This window comes from Vanacampus margaritifer, chromosome 13 (genome assembly GCF_051991255.1).
Source record: "Vanacampus margaritifer isolate UIUO_Vmar chromosome 13, RoL_Vmar_1.0, whole genome shotgun sequence".
Taxonomy (NCBI): domain Eukaryota; kingdom Metazoa; phylum Chordata; class Actinopteri; order Syngnathiformes; family Syngnathidae; genus Vanacampus; species Vanacampus margaritifer.
In genome coordinates this window covers 16,783,195-16,804,411 of record NC_135444.1, presented here as the reverse complement: position 1 = coordinate 16,804,411, position 21,217 = coordinate 16,783,195, and the positions used below count along the sequence as shown (strand labels likewise).

The window sequence follows — 21,217 nt, the reverse complement described above, 5'->3', positions numbered from 1 at the left end:
AAAAGTTTGGTCGGGTGTCTTAATTAAATTATAAAGTGTGAAGTGAGGCTGTATTCATATTTTGCAACACTTTAACACTGCAAACTCCCGCTTTAAATTTTGCACTACTAGAACAAATCCCAACATTCTTGCGCCACAGGACAATTATTTCCCTCTTGTGTTTAAAGAAATAGAAGACGTAAAAAAGGAAGACATTTCTCAAAAGCTTGTTTCTGTAATCCGATTTACTTGAAACACTTTGAAGCTGCCATAGCTGTGAAAAGTGCATAAAGAGGCGGTGAATTGTTTTGTTGAGTTTTTTTTTTTTTCCACACAGCATTCAAAAACTCCCATCGTGTACACACTTTGACACTCGTATAAAATAATACACATGAAACAGAAATACATCACAAGATCATACATTCATGTTAAGGCAAACGACTGACGTAGGCTACGCGTCAAGGTGCAGAAGCGGGCAATTTGGACCAGGGGTGACCGAGTTCGGTCCTCCAGCGCCACTATCCAGCCTGTTTACAATGTCTCCCTCCTTCAGCGCAGCTGAATCGAATGATCAGCTCATCAGCAAGCTTCGCAGAAGCCTGATAACGATCCTGATCATGAATCAGGTGTGTTAGTGAAGAGAAACATGAAAAGTGGCTCTCGAGGACTGAACTTGGCCACCCCTGATTTGGACATACAAATGACTTCATACTCACGCAAATGATGTAGTACAAAATACTCTCTTATGATATTTGACCGAGTGCAGTAGTACAGCAGAACAACATAATGGAACCCAGCTAGCGAAAATGTGAGCATAATTTACAGTCATTTAAATAAATGGATTGGATTGGGAGTGGTGGCAATTAATTAAATAAATAAATAAATAAATAAAATGCCTATGAACAGTCAAAATACATTTTCCAAATGGGGAGAAAAGATCCGCCCCACCAAAAAAAAAAAAAAAAACCTGAAAAATGAACATTGTAAAACTGCTTTTAAAAAGATAGTTTTTATCCTCTTGGCTAAATATAATGGGTCAAACCCCCAACCCAGTGTGCTGGCTATAAATAACCCAGTACTGGCTCGGTTAGCTATTTTACCCAATTTGTGTTCATTTTCACCCAGCGGTTTTAAGCGCGTAATATCCTACACTGAAACACATTGTACAAGTAGTCCGACAAGGAGTAGGATGGAGTAAAACAATATATAAATTAACATTTTATTATTAATTGATGGCTTCAAATCTTTAAATGTGTCTCTTTAGTCAACTAAACTAATATTCCATTGACCAATGAGGCCTCCAAGTATGTCTAGAAGATGGAGAGCGTGAACGTGTGTGTGTGTGCGCGTTATACGGTGGCACGCCTAGAAGGGTGTGTCCATCATGCTGCCCTTTGCCGCGGGGGACACCACGCCGTAGCTCCTCTCCTGCCACCTGAGCCACTGCATGTGCACCTCTTTTTGCACCTGGAACACACACACACACACACACACACACACACACGCCAGCGTGGTTTTTGGCAGCCATTTTAATTGTAGTCTTTTCTCCAAAAATGCTTATTAGTTGTAGTCACGTTGTAGTTATTTCCTTCCAACGAATAGATGGTAACAAAACGGAATCTCCGTATTCATAAAGATATGTGAGGATTATTTTCAGGGGAATGTGCCACTAGAAGCATTTTTTTTTTTACAACCGCAGGTGAGTTATTACGTTTGGTGTCATCGGAATTAAGCACAGGCCGACCTCGTGTTGAACATGCTCTTACCTAGAAAAGTACTCAGGGTGCTTCTCAAACGTGAAATGAGGGTAAGATGAACAGCAAATTATTTTTGCCGTTTGAGCCGCCAGAGCGCGACAACATGCCGCCCCTCATTTTCAGGTAATTTGCACTCACCTCTTGATTGAGGAAGCAGTAGAGGATTGCGACAAGCAGCCCCTGAAAGGGAAGCAAGTTTTCCACGTGATTTAAAAGGTGACACATGAAGAATTGTCTAAATAAAAAAAATACATAAAATAAATACAAATGTTAATATCCACAACATTACCTGTTCAAATGTAATATAATAACATAATTAAGTATAACTTTCAGATTTGATTGAAACGTATGAACACCTGTTTGAGCTGATGATGCTCTATTTATTACCCTCAATAGTCCCACTTCCTCGCCAAATTACCGCACAGGAAGGCGCAAAGATCTTAATTACCTTGTAAGCCGCCAATGGAGCATCCTATGCTTACAAATGAAAACCACCTGCATTTAGCGTCAAGAGAAATATCCGGCCCGACTAAGTAATAATTTCATGCATGATTAATTTTCCTCCGCGGAGATGACTTGAGATGAGCGTAATTCATTGGATTTGAATCTGCTCATGAACATTGCATTTACAACGCAATTGCTAACCACGTGTATCAGGATGCTTTGTTTCCATTGAGAAAAGTAAGTTCATCATTTCAGCACAGTCATCGCTGCTACTTAAAGCTTCTTAACTCATTCACTGCCATTGACGGCTATAGACGTCAAAAATTCATTTTAAATATTTTTATTACTTTAACTCCCCCCTCCCACACACACACACTTTTGTTAACAAGAGTATGAAAACCTAGAAAGAAAATATTGTACACTTAGAATAGATATAAAATGTGTGATTAATTGTGAGTTAACTATTGAAGTCATGCAATTAATTACAATTAAAAAATTGAATCGCCTGACGCCTCTAATTTTTAATAATCTTTTCTTTTTCTTTTTTTTAATCACGTCTGTAATTAACTCTTTGACTGCCAGACGTTTTCAGAAAAGGGATGCCGTGGGTGCCAGCCGATTTAAGCATTTTTGACTGATCTTTCAAGGTCCACAGAAAATTATGTATTTGGACTATGGAAACACACATACTACCAAATGAAAGATTGGACTCTCATCTTTCATCAGAAAAAAAAGTTTGTTTCTACCTTATTCCGTTTTTCAGTAATCAACAATAGAACATGGTTAGTTTCACCTCTGTTTTGAAAAAAAAAACAAACGTATTTTAACGTCTTTGGCTCTCCTCCATAGGATTTTACTAAACGTTATTTAACGTTTTTGGCAGTCAAAGAGTTAATTGCATGACTTCAATAGTGGAAAACAATTAAACTAATAGAAATAGTGATAGTAATGAATTTATGATATCTATAGCCGTCAATGGCAGTAAATTAATTAAAGTGGGGTAAAAATGTAATAATTATAATAGTAATAATTTACCGCCCTGATATGCTCAGGTATAAAGTCAGGGCTGAGTATTAAGATGTTTTTACATTCCAGTGGTTAAATGTAAAATAAAATGATTGAATAAACTCTGAATATTAAGAATACCTTTTTTTTTTTCACTAGACACACAGAAAAATCTATTTAATAAATGTTGTATGATGACAGCTTAACCTTGAAACAAATTATTTTATATTTATATTTTATATTTATATTATATTTTTTAGCCCCAAGATTTCCTCTTTGGGGGGGAAAAAAAACACATATTTTGGATTCTGTGCTGCAGCGCTGATCCAACGTCAGACGTTCTCCTATATTGCAGACTTGGCACTACTTATATGAAGCACTTTAGTGAAAGTAAATGAAAGAAAAACTTGAATTACTGGTGGATTGGGTGCACAAGTGGCACACAGGCGGTTGCCGCTACCTGGAAAGATCCGATGCAGAGCTCAACGCAGAGGCGCAGGTTGACATTAGAGTAGTCGGGCAGGAAATTGAAGAACATGTAGTGGGTTCCAAACAAAGGGATGAGCAACAGGGTGGACTTGGTCAAGCGTCTGGTGGCACAAACAAATGCAATGCAGGATGAAAAAAAAATTCTGAAGTGAATTACACATTGTGTATTTGAACTGAGCTACTCTGCTAGCTTAATGCTAACACACAAGCTAATGTATAGCATCAATAGTCACGGTGTTTAAAAATCTTTAAATAATGGATATTTCAACATCAATACATGTCGATAGATCAGGCACATTTACTTTATCCTCTGCAAAAACAAAAAATAAAACAACTAACACTATACAATAATAACATAAGGTGCACTGCAGCTTAGTGAGTCACTGCAGTTGGGAAAGTCTTCTTCGTTTGTGTCTACATGACTGTATTATACTGCCCCCGGTGGCACCAGAAAGGGGTGTAATGAATTAATCATGATGCACAAATGATTCTATTTCTAGTCTAAGTCTAAAACTAGTCTAATTCTTTACTTCTATTGAATTATTTTATTAGTGCGTTAACTAATGAATTATTCGCACACAAAAATACTGCATTAATGATGAATTAATGCTATGAATGCTATTAATCATAATTAATCAAAATTCTAAGATGTGATTAATCTGATTTAAAAAAAATTGTTGGACAGCTCTAGTTATTATTGTATGTTTATATTATTAAGTATATAAAGGTAAAGAGAGTATAATAGCAAAAACTTTGGACAATGAGTCCCAAAAAAATATAGTGTTGTTAGCTGATCACATGCAGAATCCTGCTCTGGTAAATTTCCATTCCAGGAACACTATCTACCTATTATGACATGTGCCAGTCTGGGTATGTTTATGACGGTAATAGGACAAGAGTGCGAAGAGGAAATGTAGTTTGTGTGTGATCAATTTAGCCGCCTACATTCAACTCAGTTCAGAATCAGTGCATGTTTTTTTTCATCACGTACACTATGTGCCCAAACACTTTCCGCTAATCCGCCGGCTCATTTCAATTAGGTATTCCTACTCAGCCTCTCGTGAAGCGGAGAGCGAGGCAGACCAGACCAGTGCATGAATGAATTCATCACGGCCCGGGCTGAGACGCATCGACCATTTTGCACGCTATTTGCATGGTTTCAGTCGAAATGAAAATGTTGTCAGGTACGTTTTATGAAATTGTGATGCACCAGCCAGCCTAATGGGGCTTGATAGCTTCAAAGAAATTCTTCGTTTGGAAGTTAACGGGCATGTACAATGACTGTGTTAAGAATACTTATTTAGCTCTGTACTCTTTTTGTACTTTTATTGTCATGTATACAATGAGATTTAATTTGTTCCGTCAAGCTATCATTCTGTTGTATGAATGGCAACAGGCGGACTTAATTGTACCTTCTGCCCCCTAGTGGAAGAGTATTTAATGGTTCTGTCCGTCACTATACGTCGCCAGCATAGATGAACAAAAATATATTATTGCGACATATTGCATAACCTTTAAGAGAAACTCAGCAAGTTTCTTTCTGGATGAGTGCGCCTCCATCTCCAGTGATCACCGAAGCAGAACGCTAAAGAAGAAGAATAGCGGGAAAGGAATCACCTGTAGTGTGAGGAGTTGTTGAACTGGATCAGACGAGGGCTGAGCTTCTGGATGAGAATTCTGACGATGTTGACGAACAGTATGAAATTGACCTGAAAGAAAAACACTAAATGAGGGGAGGAGGAGGTGGTGGAGGTTGGCGGCCTTTATTGCCACACGGCGGCGGCAACAACAAGTTAAGCAGAGCGTATAATGGAATGAGACGAACGCATCTGGCGTGCACACAAGACGCTTTATTGAAATTTGTTTGTGATGCTTTTATCAGCGGCGGAAGGCAGCTGGACAAAGATGATGGTAAACAAGTCATCTGCATGACAATTTGGGAGGTGCGCTATGTGGAATGAGCAGTCGCCTCGAGTGCAGGTGTGAAACAATGAGCAACATTTACCACAATGGACACCACAATCGGGCCCTTGATGATCCACCAATACAGCGAGTCCTCATTGATGTCCCAGCATCTGCATGTAGGGAGCGGGGAGGGAAACTTTTAGACACTGATTCTTTCATTAGTGTGATTTCAACTACACTCTTAAAACTGCTGTGTTAAAGGCGACCCAAATTGGCTGAAATTGCTAACCCAGCGTGAGGTTGAAAATGAACTGAGCCTATGCTGGGTTATTTATACACTCTAAAAACAGTTGGGTAAAAAATATTTCAAACTGGGCCAAGAATGGACCGACCCAACTTTTCGAGTTATTTAACCCTGAAAGTTGGGTCAAATTAAATTGAAAAGCTACAAAGCAACCCAAATTTTGGGGTGGTTTTGTGTGTTGTTCATTTGACCCAATGTTTTGGGTTAATTGAATAACCCAAATGAATTGGGTCAAAAATGAAATGACCCAACCCCTTTTCAGCTATTTAATCCAAAAAGTTGGGTAAAATGAATAACCCAAAAATTGGGTTGTTTTGTTGTTTATTTTTCATCAACTGTTTGAGTTAAATCATTGAAATTGAAAAGTTGGGTCGGTTAATTTTTTACCCAATTTAGTCTTTTTTATACAACTTTTTCTGTTTTGAATTGGGTCAAAAACAGACAGAACCCATTTTATGAGTTACTTGACCCCAAAAAAGTTGGGTGAAATTAAATTAATAGCCCACAAAGCAACCCAATCATATATTGGTTTGTGGGTTATTCATTTATTAATTCATTCATTTCACTTCTAAGACTGCTCTGTTAAATTTACTTTATCTTCAGCAAACAAAATGTCCAAAATGAGGACCAAGTTTCAACTCTTCAGCCCGCCCAAATCCAATTTTCAACCCAAACTGCTAGGTCAAAACATTTAACCCAATCTTGGGTTAGAGTAACACAATGTGCTCAAAATCCACAGCTACAGCTTGTTTTGTTTTTTTGCGCGTGTGTAGAGCAGTAATCTAGTTTCAGTTGATGACACACTTATTTTGAAAGGTCAATTAAATCTCTCGAGTGCACAAAAATATAGATTTTTTTCATAATTAGATTGTAAGCGATGTGTCTGACATTAAGAATGAATAGATACAAACTCAGTGTCTTCAAAATACACCCTGGACCCAATCCACAGTACGATGAAGACCACAGGAACCCCTGTGGAGTTAAAAAAACAAAAACAACTTGGCGAGACATAATCTATGGCAACAAAAACAGACAATGAAAAAGTTCATATTACATGTTTTTTAACAGCCCTAATAGTGCTATTGATCCCTTCTGTCCCCAAAAACTCTATCGTAATTTAAGATGATGTCAATGTTTCGCCTCTTGTCCATTCACTGGACTGTGGAAAGAAATCTCTCTTTTTGGTCAACCCAACTGGGCTCGTTTCAAGATCAATATGACATTTTCACCATCCTTGATGCCCTTTAAATTCACACACAGAGAGCCTTCATATCTTTTCTAATCCTAATAAAACCCTTTTCCTTCCATCTCGCTGCGCCGGTCTCCACTGGAAGTAATCTCCTCCCCGATCACGCTGAGGCAAAGCAAAACCTCAACTCTTCTACGCATTTTATCTCTGCGAGAAAAGGTGAATTATCTCGTGTCTTATTCTTAGACTGGACACGAGCATGTCTAAAAGGAGACATATTATGCATTTTTCCCTCCACTTAAATAGAGAGGAGTGCTGTCACTATTGAATATTTTTAGAATTGATTAATCTATTCATTATTATCGACTAATCAGATTAATTTTCATTTCGCATTGAAATGTATTACAAAAGCATTTTCCGCCTGCTTACTGTTTATTAACTGGTGATTGGTGTTTATTTCGTACTTTGTATTCATATAGTGATTAAAAAAATTGGGGGATTGATGTTGTACTAGGTTACCGATTTTGGTCATTGTTCTCCAAAGTAAAAACAGATGTTTACAAATGTCTTATTTTGATTAAACGCAGAAGATAATCAGTCTTCTTTCATGAAGGACTACAGAAATCAGTGAAGAATTACTGTTGATATGCTGAAATCAGAGGATTTGGACAATTTTTAAATAACTCTTTTATTTCCAAACGTTATCCCAAAAAAAACAACACCGACAGTGCCAGCCAATTTTGAGCATTTTCACTCATCTTTCAAGGCAAACAGAATATTTTGTGCTATGACTACATAAACATGGATACCATATGAAAGATTGGATTCCATTCTTTCATTAGAAAAAAAAGTACATTTCTACCTTATCTCGTTCTTTAGTAATCACCATTTGAAAATAAGTAATTTGAGTGACATAAGCGAAAATAGAAAAAATTAAGAGAAAACTAACTTTTTGTAAAAAGATACATTTTGAGGGCAACAGAGACTTTGACACTAATATTTTTTGTTTAGTGACGCTCTGAATTAGATTTAATATAACAAAGGCTTTGACCATCCTTGAAAACGTTCTATTTCATCAGATTTGTCAAGTTCCATTGTAATTTGATACACCGGGAGCCCATTGAAAAGAGATACTATGCTGCCATCTGCTGGCCACCGTTAGTGGGTGTTTTTGATTTCAAAACCCCATTGACAAGACAAGAAGTTGCACTGCCCATTGAGAAAAAAAAACGTAGTAAACGTCCATTAACGTTTATGGCGGCATTCATTGGGATTTTAGCATACGTCATTAAACGTGTTTGGTGGTAAAAGAGTTTAAAAATGGCTCCAAACGATTAATCGATTATTAACTCATTCACTCTCAGCCATTTCCACTGAAGCAACCCCCTTCACTACCGGCTGTTTTACTGGATTTTGACTGATTTGGCAAAGTCCACAGAATATTGTGTTCTATTGCCATAAAAACATGGAACCAACCAAAAGAAAGATTGAAGTATTTTCTTTCTTTAGGAAAAAAATACAGTATATTTATATCTGTTTCCTTTTTGCAGCAATTAGCATTAGAATATAGGTAAGTCTCATCAATAATCACAAACCTTTTGAAAACACAGGCAAAAAGAGCTTGTTGCCACATGGCCCTGGCTGATCTCCTATACTCTGCTGCCACCTGCTGGCCGTTTTTTGTAATAACTACCATTGCTTTAAGCAACCTCTTCATGTCAGAAGCTGTATAAAATGTATGCGCATAAAAAAAACCATACGCTTTTGGGCGCGAAGGACAACGTATTAAAAAACATATTTATACATTTTTGGGTTTGAATGAGTAGTTGTTGATTAATCGATTAATTTTGTATATTTGCCAGCCGGAATGCACACAAATGCGAGCGTCTCACCCCATCCCAGCAGGCTGAACCCCCACAGGCACCTGCGACTGCGATAAAAGGAGGAGAGCAGTAGTGAAGTAAGGTAGACCGCCTCCACCAGGAGCCAGAAGAAATTGGCCATGACGCAATAGTGGCAAAAGACCACGGCGGCCTTACAGGCAAACTGGGAAGAGCAGAGAAAGGACGAGGAGTTAACAAGCATGAGCCGTGTTTAATGAGCATGAGAGGAAGCCGATGGCGTCTGGTCTTACGGTGGAGAGGGTGCAGTGGTTGGTGTCGTCGCTTGAGAAGAGAGTGGCGTCCTTGATGAACACCGCCGCGGCTTTCAGGATGAACGTGAGGAAGAGTTGGATGTGGATGAAGTTCCTGGCGCAACGGAGCCTCCTGGTGAAGGAGGAAACATGTTTTCTAAGCTAACTGTTTATTATTATTAGCAATTATGATCCTAGGGAGGTCCAGTTGATATAACGCAGCTTGTGTGCATACCTAAAGCACAGCAAGATGACCACGGCGGCGGTCAGCACCAGCAGAGAGACGCTGTAGCCGATGGTGTAGATCAATTTCACAGTGGCAAAGTATGTCTGCTCGCTCTGTACGCACAAGAAGATTATATCACACAGCTGTGGCATGAATAACCTTTTGCATATTCAAATATTTTTCTGGTGTCGAAAGACAGCGTGATAAATCGACTCACGTGAGCAAAAAAACTCCTAAATTCATGTAAAATCAGACCTCGCAATCACTCGGATATCAGAGTGGGTTCTTATTATCTCCGCAGAATGCACTGCGTGGCACCTAAAGTAGTTTGCTCATAATGATCGCTAAGAACGCACTTATTTATTTTTTTCTCTTTGAGAAACAAGATAATTTCAGCTATTATCCGATGGATGACAAGCGATTCACTTATTGCTTTGCTCAAGTATTTGCACATTAGGTTCATTAATGTCTTGGAGATGGCTCCTTTTGTTTCTCTTTAGACCAGCATTTTCAAAATTTTATTGAGCCAAGGCATATGTTTTACATTAAAATAACTTGACAGGAAAATGTCACAGAACAGTTTACGGTATATGCTGTATATTCTACTGCCATCTCGAGGAAGAGCATAATTGTTTTATCTAACTTTTATCTAACTATACGCTCTATAATGTTGTACTTCAAAACATAAAATAAGAACATAATTACCTAAAAAGTAAAAGATTCATCAGTTTGCGCATCAACGATGAATTCATTGCGGCTGGAGTGCATGACTCGGCCACCAGGGGGCAGTATAGCAAAGAATAGTTTCACAACAACTGTAAATGACTGAGTAAGATGCAGTCATATTAATCGTTGTTCGCAGATGATAACGAATATACGCCTATGAGAAATTATTTAATAGGAATGTCTATCAGTACATATGATTGAAACACTGTTTACCACGACTACTGGTGCTATTCATTAGCCAGACTATGGCATTTTGCATTGTGTGTTAGCATAAAGCTAGAACATGCTACGCTTGCTCCTTTAAATACACAACAATGGAATTCTGTTTATCTTTAGTTCTGACTGACAGTGAAATGGGAGTAAAAATAAACAGCTTAAAGCCGTTTAAAATGTCTTTCATACTGTAATAATTTACAGACCAATTAGGTGAAATTTTAATTTCCTGCAGTATACCGGCTGATCTCGCCACAACACTAAAATGCCACAGCACAGTGAATGGGGATCACTGCTTTACAGAACAAAAAAAAAAAAAAAAATGAAGTTTACTCTACATTTCAGCGTGACACGGACACTACTTCTCACCTCCGGTATACCATCATCCACGCTGCAGGCGACGTCGTATGGCGGGAAGGGTCTGGACCAACCACCATTGGTGCAATTTCGGCTCACTTGTCCTTATGCAAAAGAGGAGGAGATTAATTAAAATGGCTCTCACGCAGGGATTTGCATAACCACAAAAAAAGGGAGGAAAAATATTGCGCTGGGAAAGCGGCTTCACGGCCAGTCTAGTGATTAATTGCTTTAATGTTGATGAAACAGGAAGGTGTCATTAAATTAAACCGAATTTGTGTGCATGCAATGGCTTAATAGAATGGGCTTTACTCCCAAATTAGTCAAGATGTCAGGGAAAAAAAAAAAGTTTTCTCTTGGAGCCATTTCAATCATTTATACTAAATTTATGAAAAAGAGAGGCACTGTATTCGAATCTCGCTGAATGAGGACAAACGCTACAGAAAATGTCTAGACGGGAGACACTTGTCATGTTTTAAAGCATCACTAAGTAATACCTGTGCCTAATCGTGATATGCCTGACGCCTCGGCTTGTTGATTCCTCTTAGGAAATGTCAAGAAAAAAAAAAAAAACACACTGCAAAAAAGACTGTATAAAATTTAAGAAAAAAATATAGTAAAATAAGAAAATTATTACTTCAAATAAGCAAAATTATCTTCCAACAGAACAAGAAGAATGTACTTAAATTTACCTGTAAGATTTTGAAAAATAAGAAAATAATACTAGGCCCATATCAACCACTGCGGTCTTGAAAATAGTATTTTCAGACTAATACTAGACTACTAGTAATGTCGACTTTTTTCAAGCTGTAATAAACGATTTCTTAAAATACATGAGTTTTTTTTTTTTTAACGCTTGGATAACTTGTGTCAAGCAGGGAGGTAACAGGTCCCATTTTCTAAGTCATGACCCAGCCAGGAATTGAACCCACAACCTTCAAATCTGAGGGTAGGCACTCTACCACTAGACCACTGAGCTGGTACTAAAACAAGGAAAAATGAGTTTAGTAAATATAACGAAATGAACCACATTGCACTCGTCTAATTGTTTTCATACTTGTATTTTTTTTCCATTTATCTTATTACTAGATTATGCAAAATCTTAAAATAAAAAACTTATGAAACCCCAGTTCAGGGCCTTTGATGTTGGTTAGTTAAAATGTGGGAAATGCTTGTTTTAAAACTGGCTGTTAACATTCAATGCCAAGACTGCTGGATCAAATAAGATAATTAATTAAGTAATAAGTATCTTAAAATAAGCACAATGATTTTGCCTAACAATTTCATTTTAACTTGTCAAATCAAAATAAGCAAATTTAGGTTAAATTTAAGAAATTAGATCTTACTTAAGATTTCAGTTTTTGCAGTGCAGCGCTTTAATTCAGGTACTGTATTTGTTTTATGTCTGAATTTGTTTGGGATCAAGAATGCAGAAGGAGCATTCAATCTGAATAAAGTGTAAATGTTTCCAAATGTTAGTAGCCAAACAATCATAGTTTGTGAAATTTGTCCGGTGAAAAAAGTTTTTTACCTGGTGCATTAAATTGCTCTCCATTTTGAGGCATCACGATTCTTATGCAAAATTGTTCCAATACGTCTATAATTTGCTTGTTATTTATCCTAATGACTCAGCCGGCTTTGTGATTACAGCACTAATAAGCAAACGGGATGCAAATTGGCATCACCAACACAATTAGTGCCGCTCTCGTTGAGTATCAGTCGATGATCAAGTCATATAAACGCCCTACTTCGGCCGTCTCCTGTGACACAACATTATAATGTTCAGTCATTGCAGATCACAGACTTTTTCTGAAACACTTCTTAACCTCCCACAGCGGTTAATTAACGGAGAGCCCCTGAGCATCCAATCGACATGAGTCATTCCTTCTTTATAAAGAACGAGTCACATGAATAAATGAATAGACAAGCAAAGCACATGACAGAAGTCGAGTGTTGCCATTATTGGCCAACCTACTCAACAACAGTACTGTAAATGACGTTGCGACCAAAAAGTCACCTGTGCTGTTTCTGAAGAGGGAAAACACGGCAGGACAAGCGCTGTGAACCGTTTCCCCGACCGCAGCGTCAGGCCAACACACCACGTCCCAGAATGCTCCACAACCTAGGGAGGAGGAAAGCATGTTGTTATTTTGAAAATTTTAACATTGTCTACAAAATACACTATGTTTTGAAAAAAGATAAATAAATTAAAAATCCTTGGTATATTTTGTTAGCTGATGAACCAATGTAAAAAATCTAATGTGTTCGACAAAAATGCACTGTATTTAGTTTAATTGTAATTTTATTATCATTTTCTGATGTTTTTTCTTCTCCTTATTCTTTGTCTTTTTTCATTTTAGTATTTTTTTTTTTTACAAAGTTTAATTTTGTTAACTGAACTATAAAAATGCCCAATATATTAAAAAAAAATCTAAAAATGTAATTATTTATTAAATGAATAAACGTAGTTTAAATATATATGTATATATATATTTATTTATTTTACAAAAAAGTACCCTACAGTATTTATTAGAGTACAATATGTTTACATTTACAAAGCATTTTGTAGGATTTTTAAACAACGGCACTTGCTGTACAGTTGCAGAAAACCCATACATACAAATTCCCATTGTAAAGACAACGTACGTTGGTGCTACTGTGACGTCATAATGGCTAATTCGTTAGCTAGCTACTTAATAGCTAGCTAGTTTACATTTGCCGGATTATTGGTAGACAGTACATGCCTATTGGTTATTTTTCCCATTGTAAAGGCAACGTACGTTGGTGCTACTGTGACGTCTTATTTGCTAATTCGTTAGCTAGCTACTTAATAGCTAGCTAGTTTACATTTGCCAGATTATTGGTAGACAGTACATGCCTATTGGTTATTTTTCCCATTGTAAAGGCAACGTACGTTGGTGCTACTGTGACGTCATAATAGCTAATTCGTTAGCTAGTTACTTAATCGCTAGCTAGTTTACATTTGCCGGATTATTGGTGGACAGTACATGCCTATTGGTTATTTTTCCCATTGTAAAGGCAACGTACGTTGGTGCTACTGTGACGTCTTATTTGCTAATTCGTTAGCTAGCTACTTAATAGCTAGCTAGTTTACATTTGCCAGATTATTGGTAGACAGTACATGCCTATTGGTTATTTTTCCCCATTGTAAAGGCAACGTACGTTGGTGCTACTGTGACGTCTTATTTGCTAATTCGTTAGCTAGCTACTTAATAGCTAGCTAGTTTACATTTGCCAGATTATTGGTAGACAGTACATGCCTATTGGTTATTTTTCCCATTGTAAAGGCAACGTACGTTGGTGCTACTGTGACGTCATAATAGCTAATTCGTTAGCTAGCTACTTAATCGCTAGCTAGTTTACATTTGCCGGATTATTGGTGGACAGTACATGCCTATTGGTTATTTTTCCCATTGTAAAGACAACGTACGTCGGTGCCACTGTGACGTCATAATGGCTAATTCGTTAGCTAGCTACTTAATCGCTAGCTAGTTTACATTTGCCAGATTATTGGTGGACAGTACATGCCTATTGGTTATTTTTCCCCATTGTAAAGACAACGTACATCGGTGCCACTGTGACGTCATAATGGCTAATTCGTTAGCTAGCTACTTAATCGCTAGCTAGTTTACATTTGCCGGATTATTGGTGGACAGTACATGCCTATTGGTTATTTTTCCCATTTTAAAGGCAATGTACTATCTTTAATTGGGTCGTTGACAACTAATCTCACGGTGCTCTTAAAAACCAGACTCCTCTTTGCATAATTCCGAGAAGCGTTTAGCAGCAGACTCCTGTTGAAATATTTCACACATTCGCCGGGGGATGTTGTTTGAAAAGAGAAAACACACCTTGTACACTCGTGTTTCCCTGCTCGGCGATGGAGCGCAGGCAGCGGCGCTCGTCCTCCTCCAGCTGGAAGATGAACTCGCATTCAGGGTGAAGGCTTGTTAGTGCCTGCAGACATCACAAAGGGAATAATACATTCATTGGGAGAAAACCATGTTTATTAAAGAAAGGCGAGTATTAAAGTTAGTGATTTAACTTGTAAGCTCATACTTGAGACTTATTTACGACATGCACACATGCGACTTAGTCCCACCTCTGCGACAGTGTGCTTAATTGATTCAAGGCGGGTTATCCCGGAGGAGGAGGGCCGAGATTGCTTTGGCTTCCAGCAAGTTTGCACTCCATCAAAGTCAGAGTCACTGGAGCTGCCGTCTGGCACTGCTCACACCGACCGCGGCGCCAAATAAACACTCACCATCACTTTTGTACAGTATTTGATTACAGTATTTGATTACAGCGTGACGTTTGTCTTGCAGTATGACAAATAAGAACGCCTTGTTAGTCAACTGGGGAGAAGATGGATGAACAACATATTTAACATTTGTATTGATATTTATTAGTGGAGCGATGCCATCAAAACAAGTAATCTAATTAAATGGAGGCTTTGTATTTAATTAATCACAATACATAGTATTAAGTGTCATTTGTATCATATATAACGGTTAATCATGTTCAAGTGATTTAACAACAATTAACCTATTGCTCACAATACATATAATTTGATTTTGTCTCCTCATTCATCCAGTTATGGGATAATGCAATTGCCAAAAGACTTTCTATGACAGTCCCAGGCTATTTCAAATTTTTTAGTATAAAAGACAGCATTGATCTCTGAGAATTCTCTTTAAGAATTTTAAATAGTAATTGTTTAAGTCCACTTTTGGAACTGTTTACTGCCCCATAAATGCAAAATGAAGATTTACAAGTACTTTGACTTTTGGACCATTTTCCTTGACTGAACTCCCGTTGTTTGAAAGTGTTCACGGCATTCGTTTTTATAATGTCCCTTAACTGGGAAACGAAAAGCTTTGTCAAGTATCCACTAATTACTTTTTATACAAAATGCAACTAGATTCTCATGAGAAATAGTCTTTTGATTGCTTCCTCTCTTGAATATCATAAGTGTGTTTTGTGTTGGCCTTTTGGCCCAAAGTCAGCTGGGATAGGTGGATAAAGAAAATGGATGGATGGATGTTGAAATGGATGAAAGAGAACTTCAAAGAGATATGCCAAAAGCTAAAAAGCTATTATTGTATGTGACACTTATTCAGTTCATAGTCACACCATTCCCCAAAGTCTTCATTCGTGCAACTCAGACTGAAAAGTATATTCAGTCGATGCGGGTGCTCATTAACAACAACACAAATCCACAAGTGAGTTACATTTAGGTTTCAATTTACTGAGCAAAAAAACGTGTAAAATGTCCCCCAAAAGGACAGTGTGGCTCAGTGAGCTACATACTGTATTTATTGATTCTATTTTCCTTGGAAATTATAACTTTTCTACACTGAGACTGTGACTATACTATACTGTAGTAGTCCTGATCCAGAAAGAGAGCAGTGAGATGCAGAGTGACTGTCATCTGTTAAAATATTATTTAATTATTTGATAACAATGAGGTGATTTTCAAAGGTGCACTCTAAAAAAAAAAGTATCGTCAAAAATAACCCAATTATGGGTCAAACATGGACAGATCCTCTACTTAGATCAATTTGACCCACCTTTGGATCAAAAATTGGGTCATTTCTATAAAACAACCCAGAAAGTTGGGTCGCATCCTCTACTTGGGTCAATTTGACCCAACTTTGAGTCAAAACATGGGTCATTTTCTATATAACAACCCAGAAAATTGGGTCAGGTCGTCTCCTCGGGTCAGTTTGACACCACCTTTGGGTCGAAAATTGGGTCATTTTCTATGAAAACAACCCAGAAAGTTGGGTCGCATCCTCTACTTGGGTCAATTTGACAAACATTTCTGGGTTGTTTTGTACAAAAAGAGTTCATTTTGTATAAAACAATCCAGAAAATTGGGTCAGATCCTCTACTTGGGCCAATCTGACTCAACTTTGGGTCACAAATTGGGTTATTTTACAGTATATAAAACAACAGAGAAAGTTGGGTCAGATCCTCTACTTGGACCAATTTGACCCAACAATTGTGTAAAAAATTTGTTCATTTTGTACAAAACAACTGAGAAAATTGTGTCAAACTGACCCATAAAGTGGATCGGTCCATTTTTTTTGCACAATAATTGGGTTACATTTGACCCAACTGTTTTTAGATTGTGCAGGATCTACAGATGGACAGCAAAGAGAGTTGAAAATTTTTCCACAAAAGAAAATAATAGTTTAGTGTACTTTTTTAGAGCCCCAAAAGGTCAACATTTTCTTGTTTGAATTACTCAGAATTGCAAAGCATACTCAGGACATAAAAGAAGAGAGGAAAAAAAAAAAAAACAGTAGAAGAAAAGTGAAAAAGGGAAGGCACTTTTACACAATCATGACAATCTTCCATTTAGACAAATACTGGACATTCTAGAAATTATTTGCATTCTGTTTTTGGCAGGTCGGTCTGTGTTGCTTCACAAGACTCACTATAACATGTTTGAAGATTAAATTAGCCTCATTAAAGATTATTTCGTATGCCCTGGATAAACAACAAAGCATTAGCCTTTTAATTAGTAGCTAAGCATGTTTTCAGGGCAAGTTAACCCTTGAGGAAAAGCAGCTTTGTTCCGTTTAGTTTTTTTTATTAAAGGTTTTATAACGGCGGCAGTTCGATGAGGAACCGATTAATTAAATTTTTGGCCTTTATGTTCCATTCCAAGGAATTAAGGGTGAACGCATGGCATGGGGTCAAAAAGTCAATCCAAACCAATTAGGTTTCGTGACATGAGCACACACACACATTTGCACATGCAGACATAATACCTGGAAGCTTTAATTTAAACATTCCCTGAGTGATCTCCCACATTTTTCCTTTTCCGATTAACGCCAAAAAGAAAAAGGTGAAACACGCCATGCCGTGCAGTCACTTTGACTTCAAATGAACCACAGTCGGTGTGTTTGAGAAAGGAAGAAGCTTCTCATTTATTTCCCTTGACACGTTTGCCTCAAATTGTTTTGCGGCCTGTAACCAGCGTAAGAGAAAAACCAAGAAAAACGCACAACAGGGAAGATTAAAGTTGCATGCACAATCCTCTTGACGTTAGGCAGCAAAGAAAATTAAGTGGGCCAAATAGGCGAGCGGTGCGCGCCGGCAACATTTCCGTTTCCATCTGTGAGGAAAGACGGCCCGGAAAGCAACCTGAGCAAATTGCTGCTCCTAATGTCATGCTAATGACTTAATGAGAGCCGTTAGCTTGAGATACGATGCACAATTATTTTCTGTTTCTCTTCAAAGTCAAGGGATGAATGGATACAAAAAATAGTGGTCGGAAGTAACTGTTACTATGCTAGAGTAGATTTTGGTTTTAGGAGTTCTGTACTTAGTATTTAACATATTATTGTAGAATTTTTACTTTTACTGTCTATATTATATATTTATATTTACTTTCGCCTATTTGCAAGTACTTGTTGAGAACCTATCCTGTTATTGGCCAGAAAACTCACAGGCTCTCTGTTTTTGTGCTCAGACCAAAGCAATAGCAGAACACGCAATTGACTCAAGGAGCTCATTTTGAAAAAGTAGTCCTTTGGGTCGCCATCTTGTTGCATTTATAGGCAACAATAGTGCAGACTTTTTAGGGATGCTGTGGAGAGTAAAAAGAGACGCCTCGCCCTCGTCTCCCCGTCTTATTATTTACCGCCTCTCCACAATTGGTGACCCCGACGTGATCATATCAGATCGCTTTCTCCAGCTATTCGCAACAGAGCTCAGTCTCCATTCCTTGTGAATAGCCAAGGTTCGCTGTTGTGGAAACTGATCCCCATTTAAATGGATAAATAATGTTTTCCAGCAACCGGAAACATAATATAGTGTTGGATGAGATGATTGATGCATCAGATAAGTGTTAAGGTGGCGTCTTTCATGACAACAAATAAGCATTATAAATCAAGGTTGTGGACATAATTTAGGTGAGTTTTAGATTTGGCTAATGCTAACATAAACAGTCTAAAAAGAGAAATATTACCAGTTGCATTAATTCTCAATGCACAGCCAAAAAGTGGTCATTGTCATCCTCTCTATTTGGGTGTCGAAAGGCAAATTTCCAATCAAAATGAATGAGCAATATGGCTGGTCATTTTCACAGTGGCAGTTTTGTGTGTTTGTTTTGGTCCGAATGCACTTATGTGAGTGTTTTGCTGATGATTATAATCTCCCACAGTTGCGTGCAGTGAATGGGAATAGATTGAAGTGGAACATTGTGATGAGCGGCTGCCTTGTTCACATTCTCGCGCCGGCGACATTGATCACCGCACTGATTGATTGTCCGCGTCTCTGAATTCTATTTGGTTATGGAAATAAGCGGAAGTGGTAGTGGAGTGGTGCGGGCGGTCTAATAACAGCTGCGGATTTGAACACATGAGCATCGGAGCGTGCACGTGCACTGCAAGTACAGTTCAAGTATGCGTCTTGTGACTCGCTGCGCACTTGATTTGCCCGCAAACAAATTGAGCATACTAGAAATTAAATGACAAACACAACAAAATGAAAGAAACTTGTCTGTTTCTCTAAGTGTTTGCTCACTCCAGTTGGTAGTAACGTTCAATTTCAATAAAAAATGACAGAATCACATTTCGCTTTAAAATGAATGACGAATGAAAAGTTTCAACAATCAATCAATACCTGAATTATGAATTTGAATTTTATTCCGACAGTATTATGATCGTATACAACAATATAAATATACCCCTTGCATACGGTACATTTATAACCCTACAGCTGGCTAAAAGACTAAAAGGCAGACGCAAATGCCATAACTCCCATCACAATCTTAATGTCAAAGAACAAGAATTTGTTTTGTTTCGTTTTTAGCCTACTCAGCAAAAAAACATGTGTCCACAGAACCGAGTATCCTCATCAACAATCAATAATTTTAAAATGAAAAATATCAGCCATAACAGAATATAAATCCCCAATAACATTATCAAAACAAGTATTTTGATTAGGGATGTTCAATATCACTTTTTTCAGAGCGACACCAGTAGGAGTATTAGCCACCGATACTGATACCAAGTACCGATACCACTAGCACTTTTTATACATAAAATTAGTTTCCCCCTCACAACTACATAATTTGAAAAAAAAAAAAGACCTAAATATCCCAACAAAGCATTTTTTCTTAAAATCGCATGAAATTATTGGCATTTTTTTTAAATTCTTCTAATTTCTACTTCCTTATCATAAAACGGCCACAAGATGGCAGCCAATACTGGTATCGGCAGCCTCCAAGATTACAGATACTTTAAAATAAGGTTGGTAACGGCACCAATTTCGATACCTGGTATCGGTACTCCCCCATCCCTAATTTCAATATATATAGCAGAAACGTCCACTCAGTATTTCTCTAGTACAGTATATTAATTTTGAGATCTCTTTTAAATTGTAAAGCTGTTTTACGGATTACATCCCCCATCTCTGTCATTACATCATTTTTGGATGCTAAACAGTTGCTTTATATATTATTTGCACTAGCTCCTGAATTTTTTCCTGATTTTAGAAACAGCTATTAGACCCTAAGTACAAATTCCAAAGGGAGTAAAATGAGTGGCCATACAGTTTACAGTAAATATTAATTCAACCAATCAATTAGAGCTTAGAACTTGGGTCACCATTTCAGCAAATCAACCACTCCAAAGCCCAATTTTCCAGCAGAATTTGGGAATGTACTCACAGCAGGTGCTAAGAAGAGTGCGAGAAAAGCCCCTCTGGAGCATATCCGCCGCATGTTGCCGTCGACCCGGCGTGGAGCCTGCGGAGAATGGAGCCCACGCTGGATGCAGCTTGGGGATGCGGAGCCCCTCTCTCTCTCTTTCTTGCTCTCTCTCTCTCTCTCTCTCTCTCCAGGTTAATATTAGTTCTACCACCTGTCAATCTCACAGACACGGGAAATGTAGACTTCCAGGGTGTGTTTTCAGAATAAAAGGATTTTTTATCAATTATGAAATGAATATCGTCACCCTCTTAAAATAATTGCCTATGTCTTTTTTTTTTTTGCTTCCTAAATCATCTCCTTTGTTGTATTTCCTGAAAAAATGACTTAGGCGACTATTTTAAGAAGGCGTCGATATGCTTAAGTGAATGCAGTAACCTGTATATCGGGAAACAATGGTGTACTTACCGGGCACTTCGTTAAGTAAAATTGCACAATCAAGAGCAGTAAGAATTGTGAATCCTGTACAATCAAGAGTAATGAGATCATGAATTCCTAACACACAAAAATAATACGATTCGATTTACATTCAGTATAAAAAAAAAATGTTTAACAAGGTCTTCATTATAGTAGTTCTCTGTTAAGACAGAATTGTTAGTGCAGTTAATGTTCAGGTTATATTTCATGCATTTTGTCATTAAAATCGTCCTACTTGTTCTTTTTGCATTTTTTTCAATACAGTATTATATACTAAGATTCAATATTGGTGCAGCTTTAAATAAACAAAAGGGACTTTGACAATAA

The 21,217-nt window shown here is 37.6% G+C and overlaps 1 protein-coding gene across 1 annotated transcript; it reads right to left on the bottom strand.

Annotated features, from left to right (window-relative positions):
- Window positions 1–223: 223 nt before the first annotated feature.
- On the bottom strand, window positions 224–21,186 carry ghrhrl (growth hormone releasing hormone receptor, like). Its single transcript, XM_077583655.1, has 13 exons — window positions 20,435–21,186; window positions 14,601–14,706; window positions 12,746–12,850; window positions 10,741–10,832; window positions 9,442–9,545; window positions 9,207–9,339; window positions 8,965–9,118; window positions 6,795–6,855; window positions 5,680–5,749; window positions 5,292–5,383; window positions 3,646–3,775; window positions 1,875–1,916; window positions 224–1,446 (listed from the first exon to the last, which is right to left on the bottom strand). The coding sequence occupies exons 1-13, from the start codon at window positions 20,486–20,488 to the stop codon at window positions 1,345–1,347; spliced, it is 1,245 nt and encodes a 414-aa protein (XP_077439781.1). The 5' UTR covers window positions 20,489–21,186; the 3' UTR covers window positions 224–1,344.
- Between the last annotated feature and the right edge of the window lie 31 nt (window positions 21,187–21,217).

Excerpts from the sequence above, each read along its gene's own strand:
- ghrhrl (XM_077583655.1), bottom strand. The coding sequence starts at position 20,488 with ATGCGGCGGATATGCTCCAGAGGGGCTTTTCTCGCACTCTTCTTAGCA. Across the intron at positions 9,119-9,206 it reads ACCACTGCACCCTCTCCACC|TTTGCCTGTAAGGCCGCCGT; the intron begins GTAAGACCAGAC and ends TGCTCTTCCCAG. Across the intron at positions 3,776-5,291 it reads AACAACTCCTCACACTACAG|ACGCTTGACCAAGTCCACCC; the intron begins GTGATTCCTTTC and ends TTGTGCCACCAG.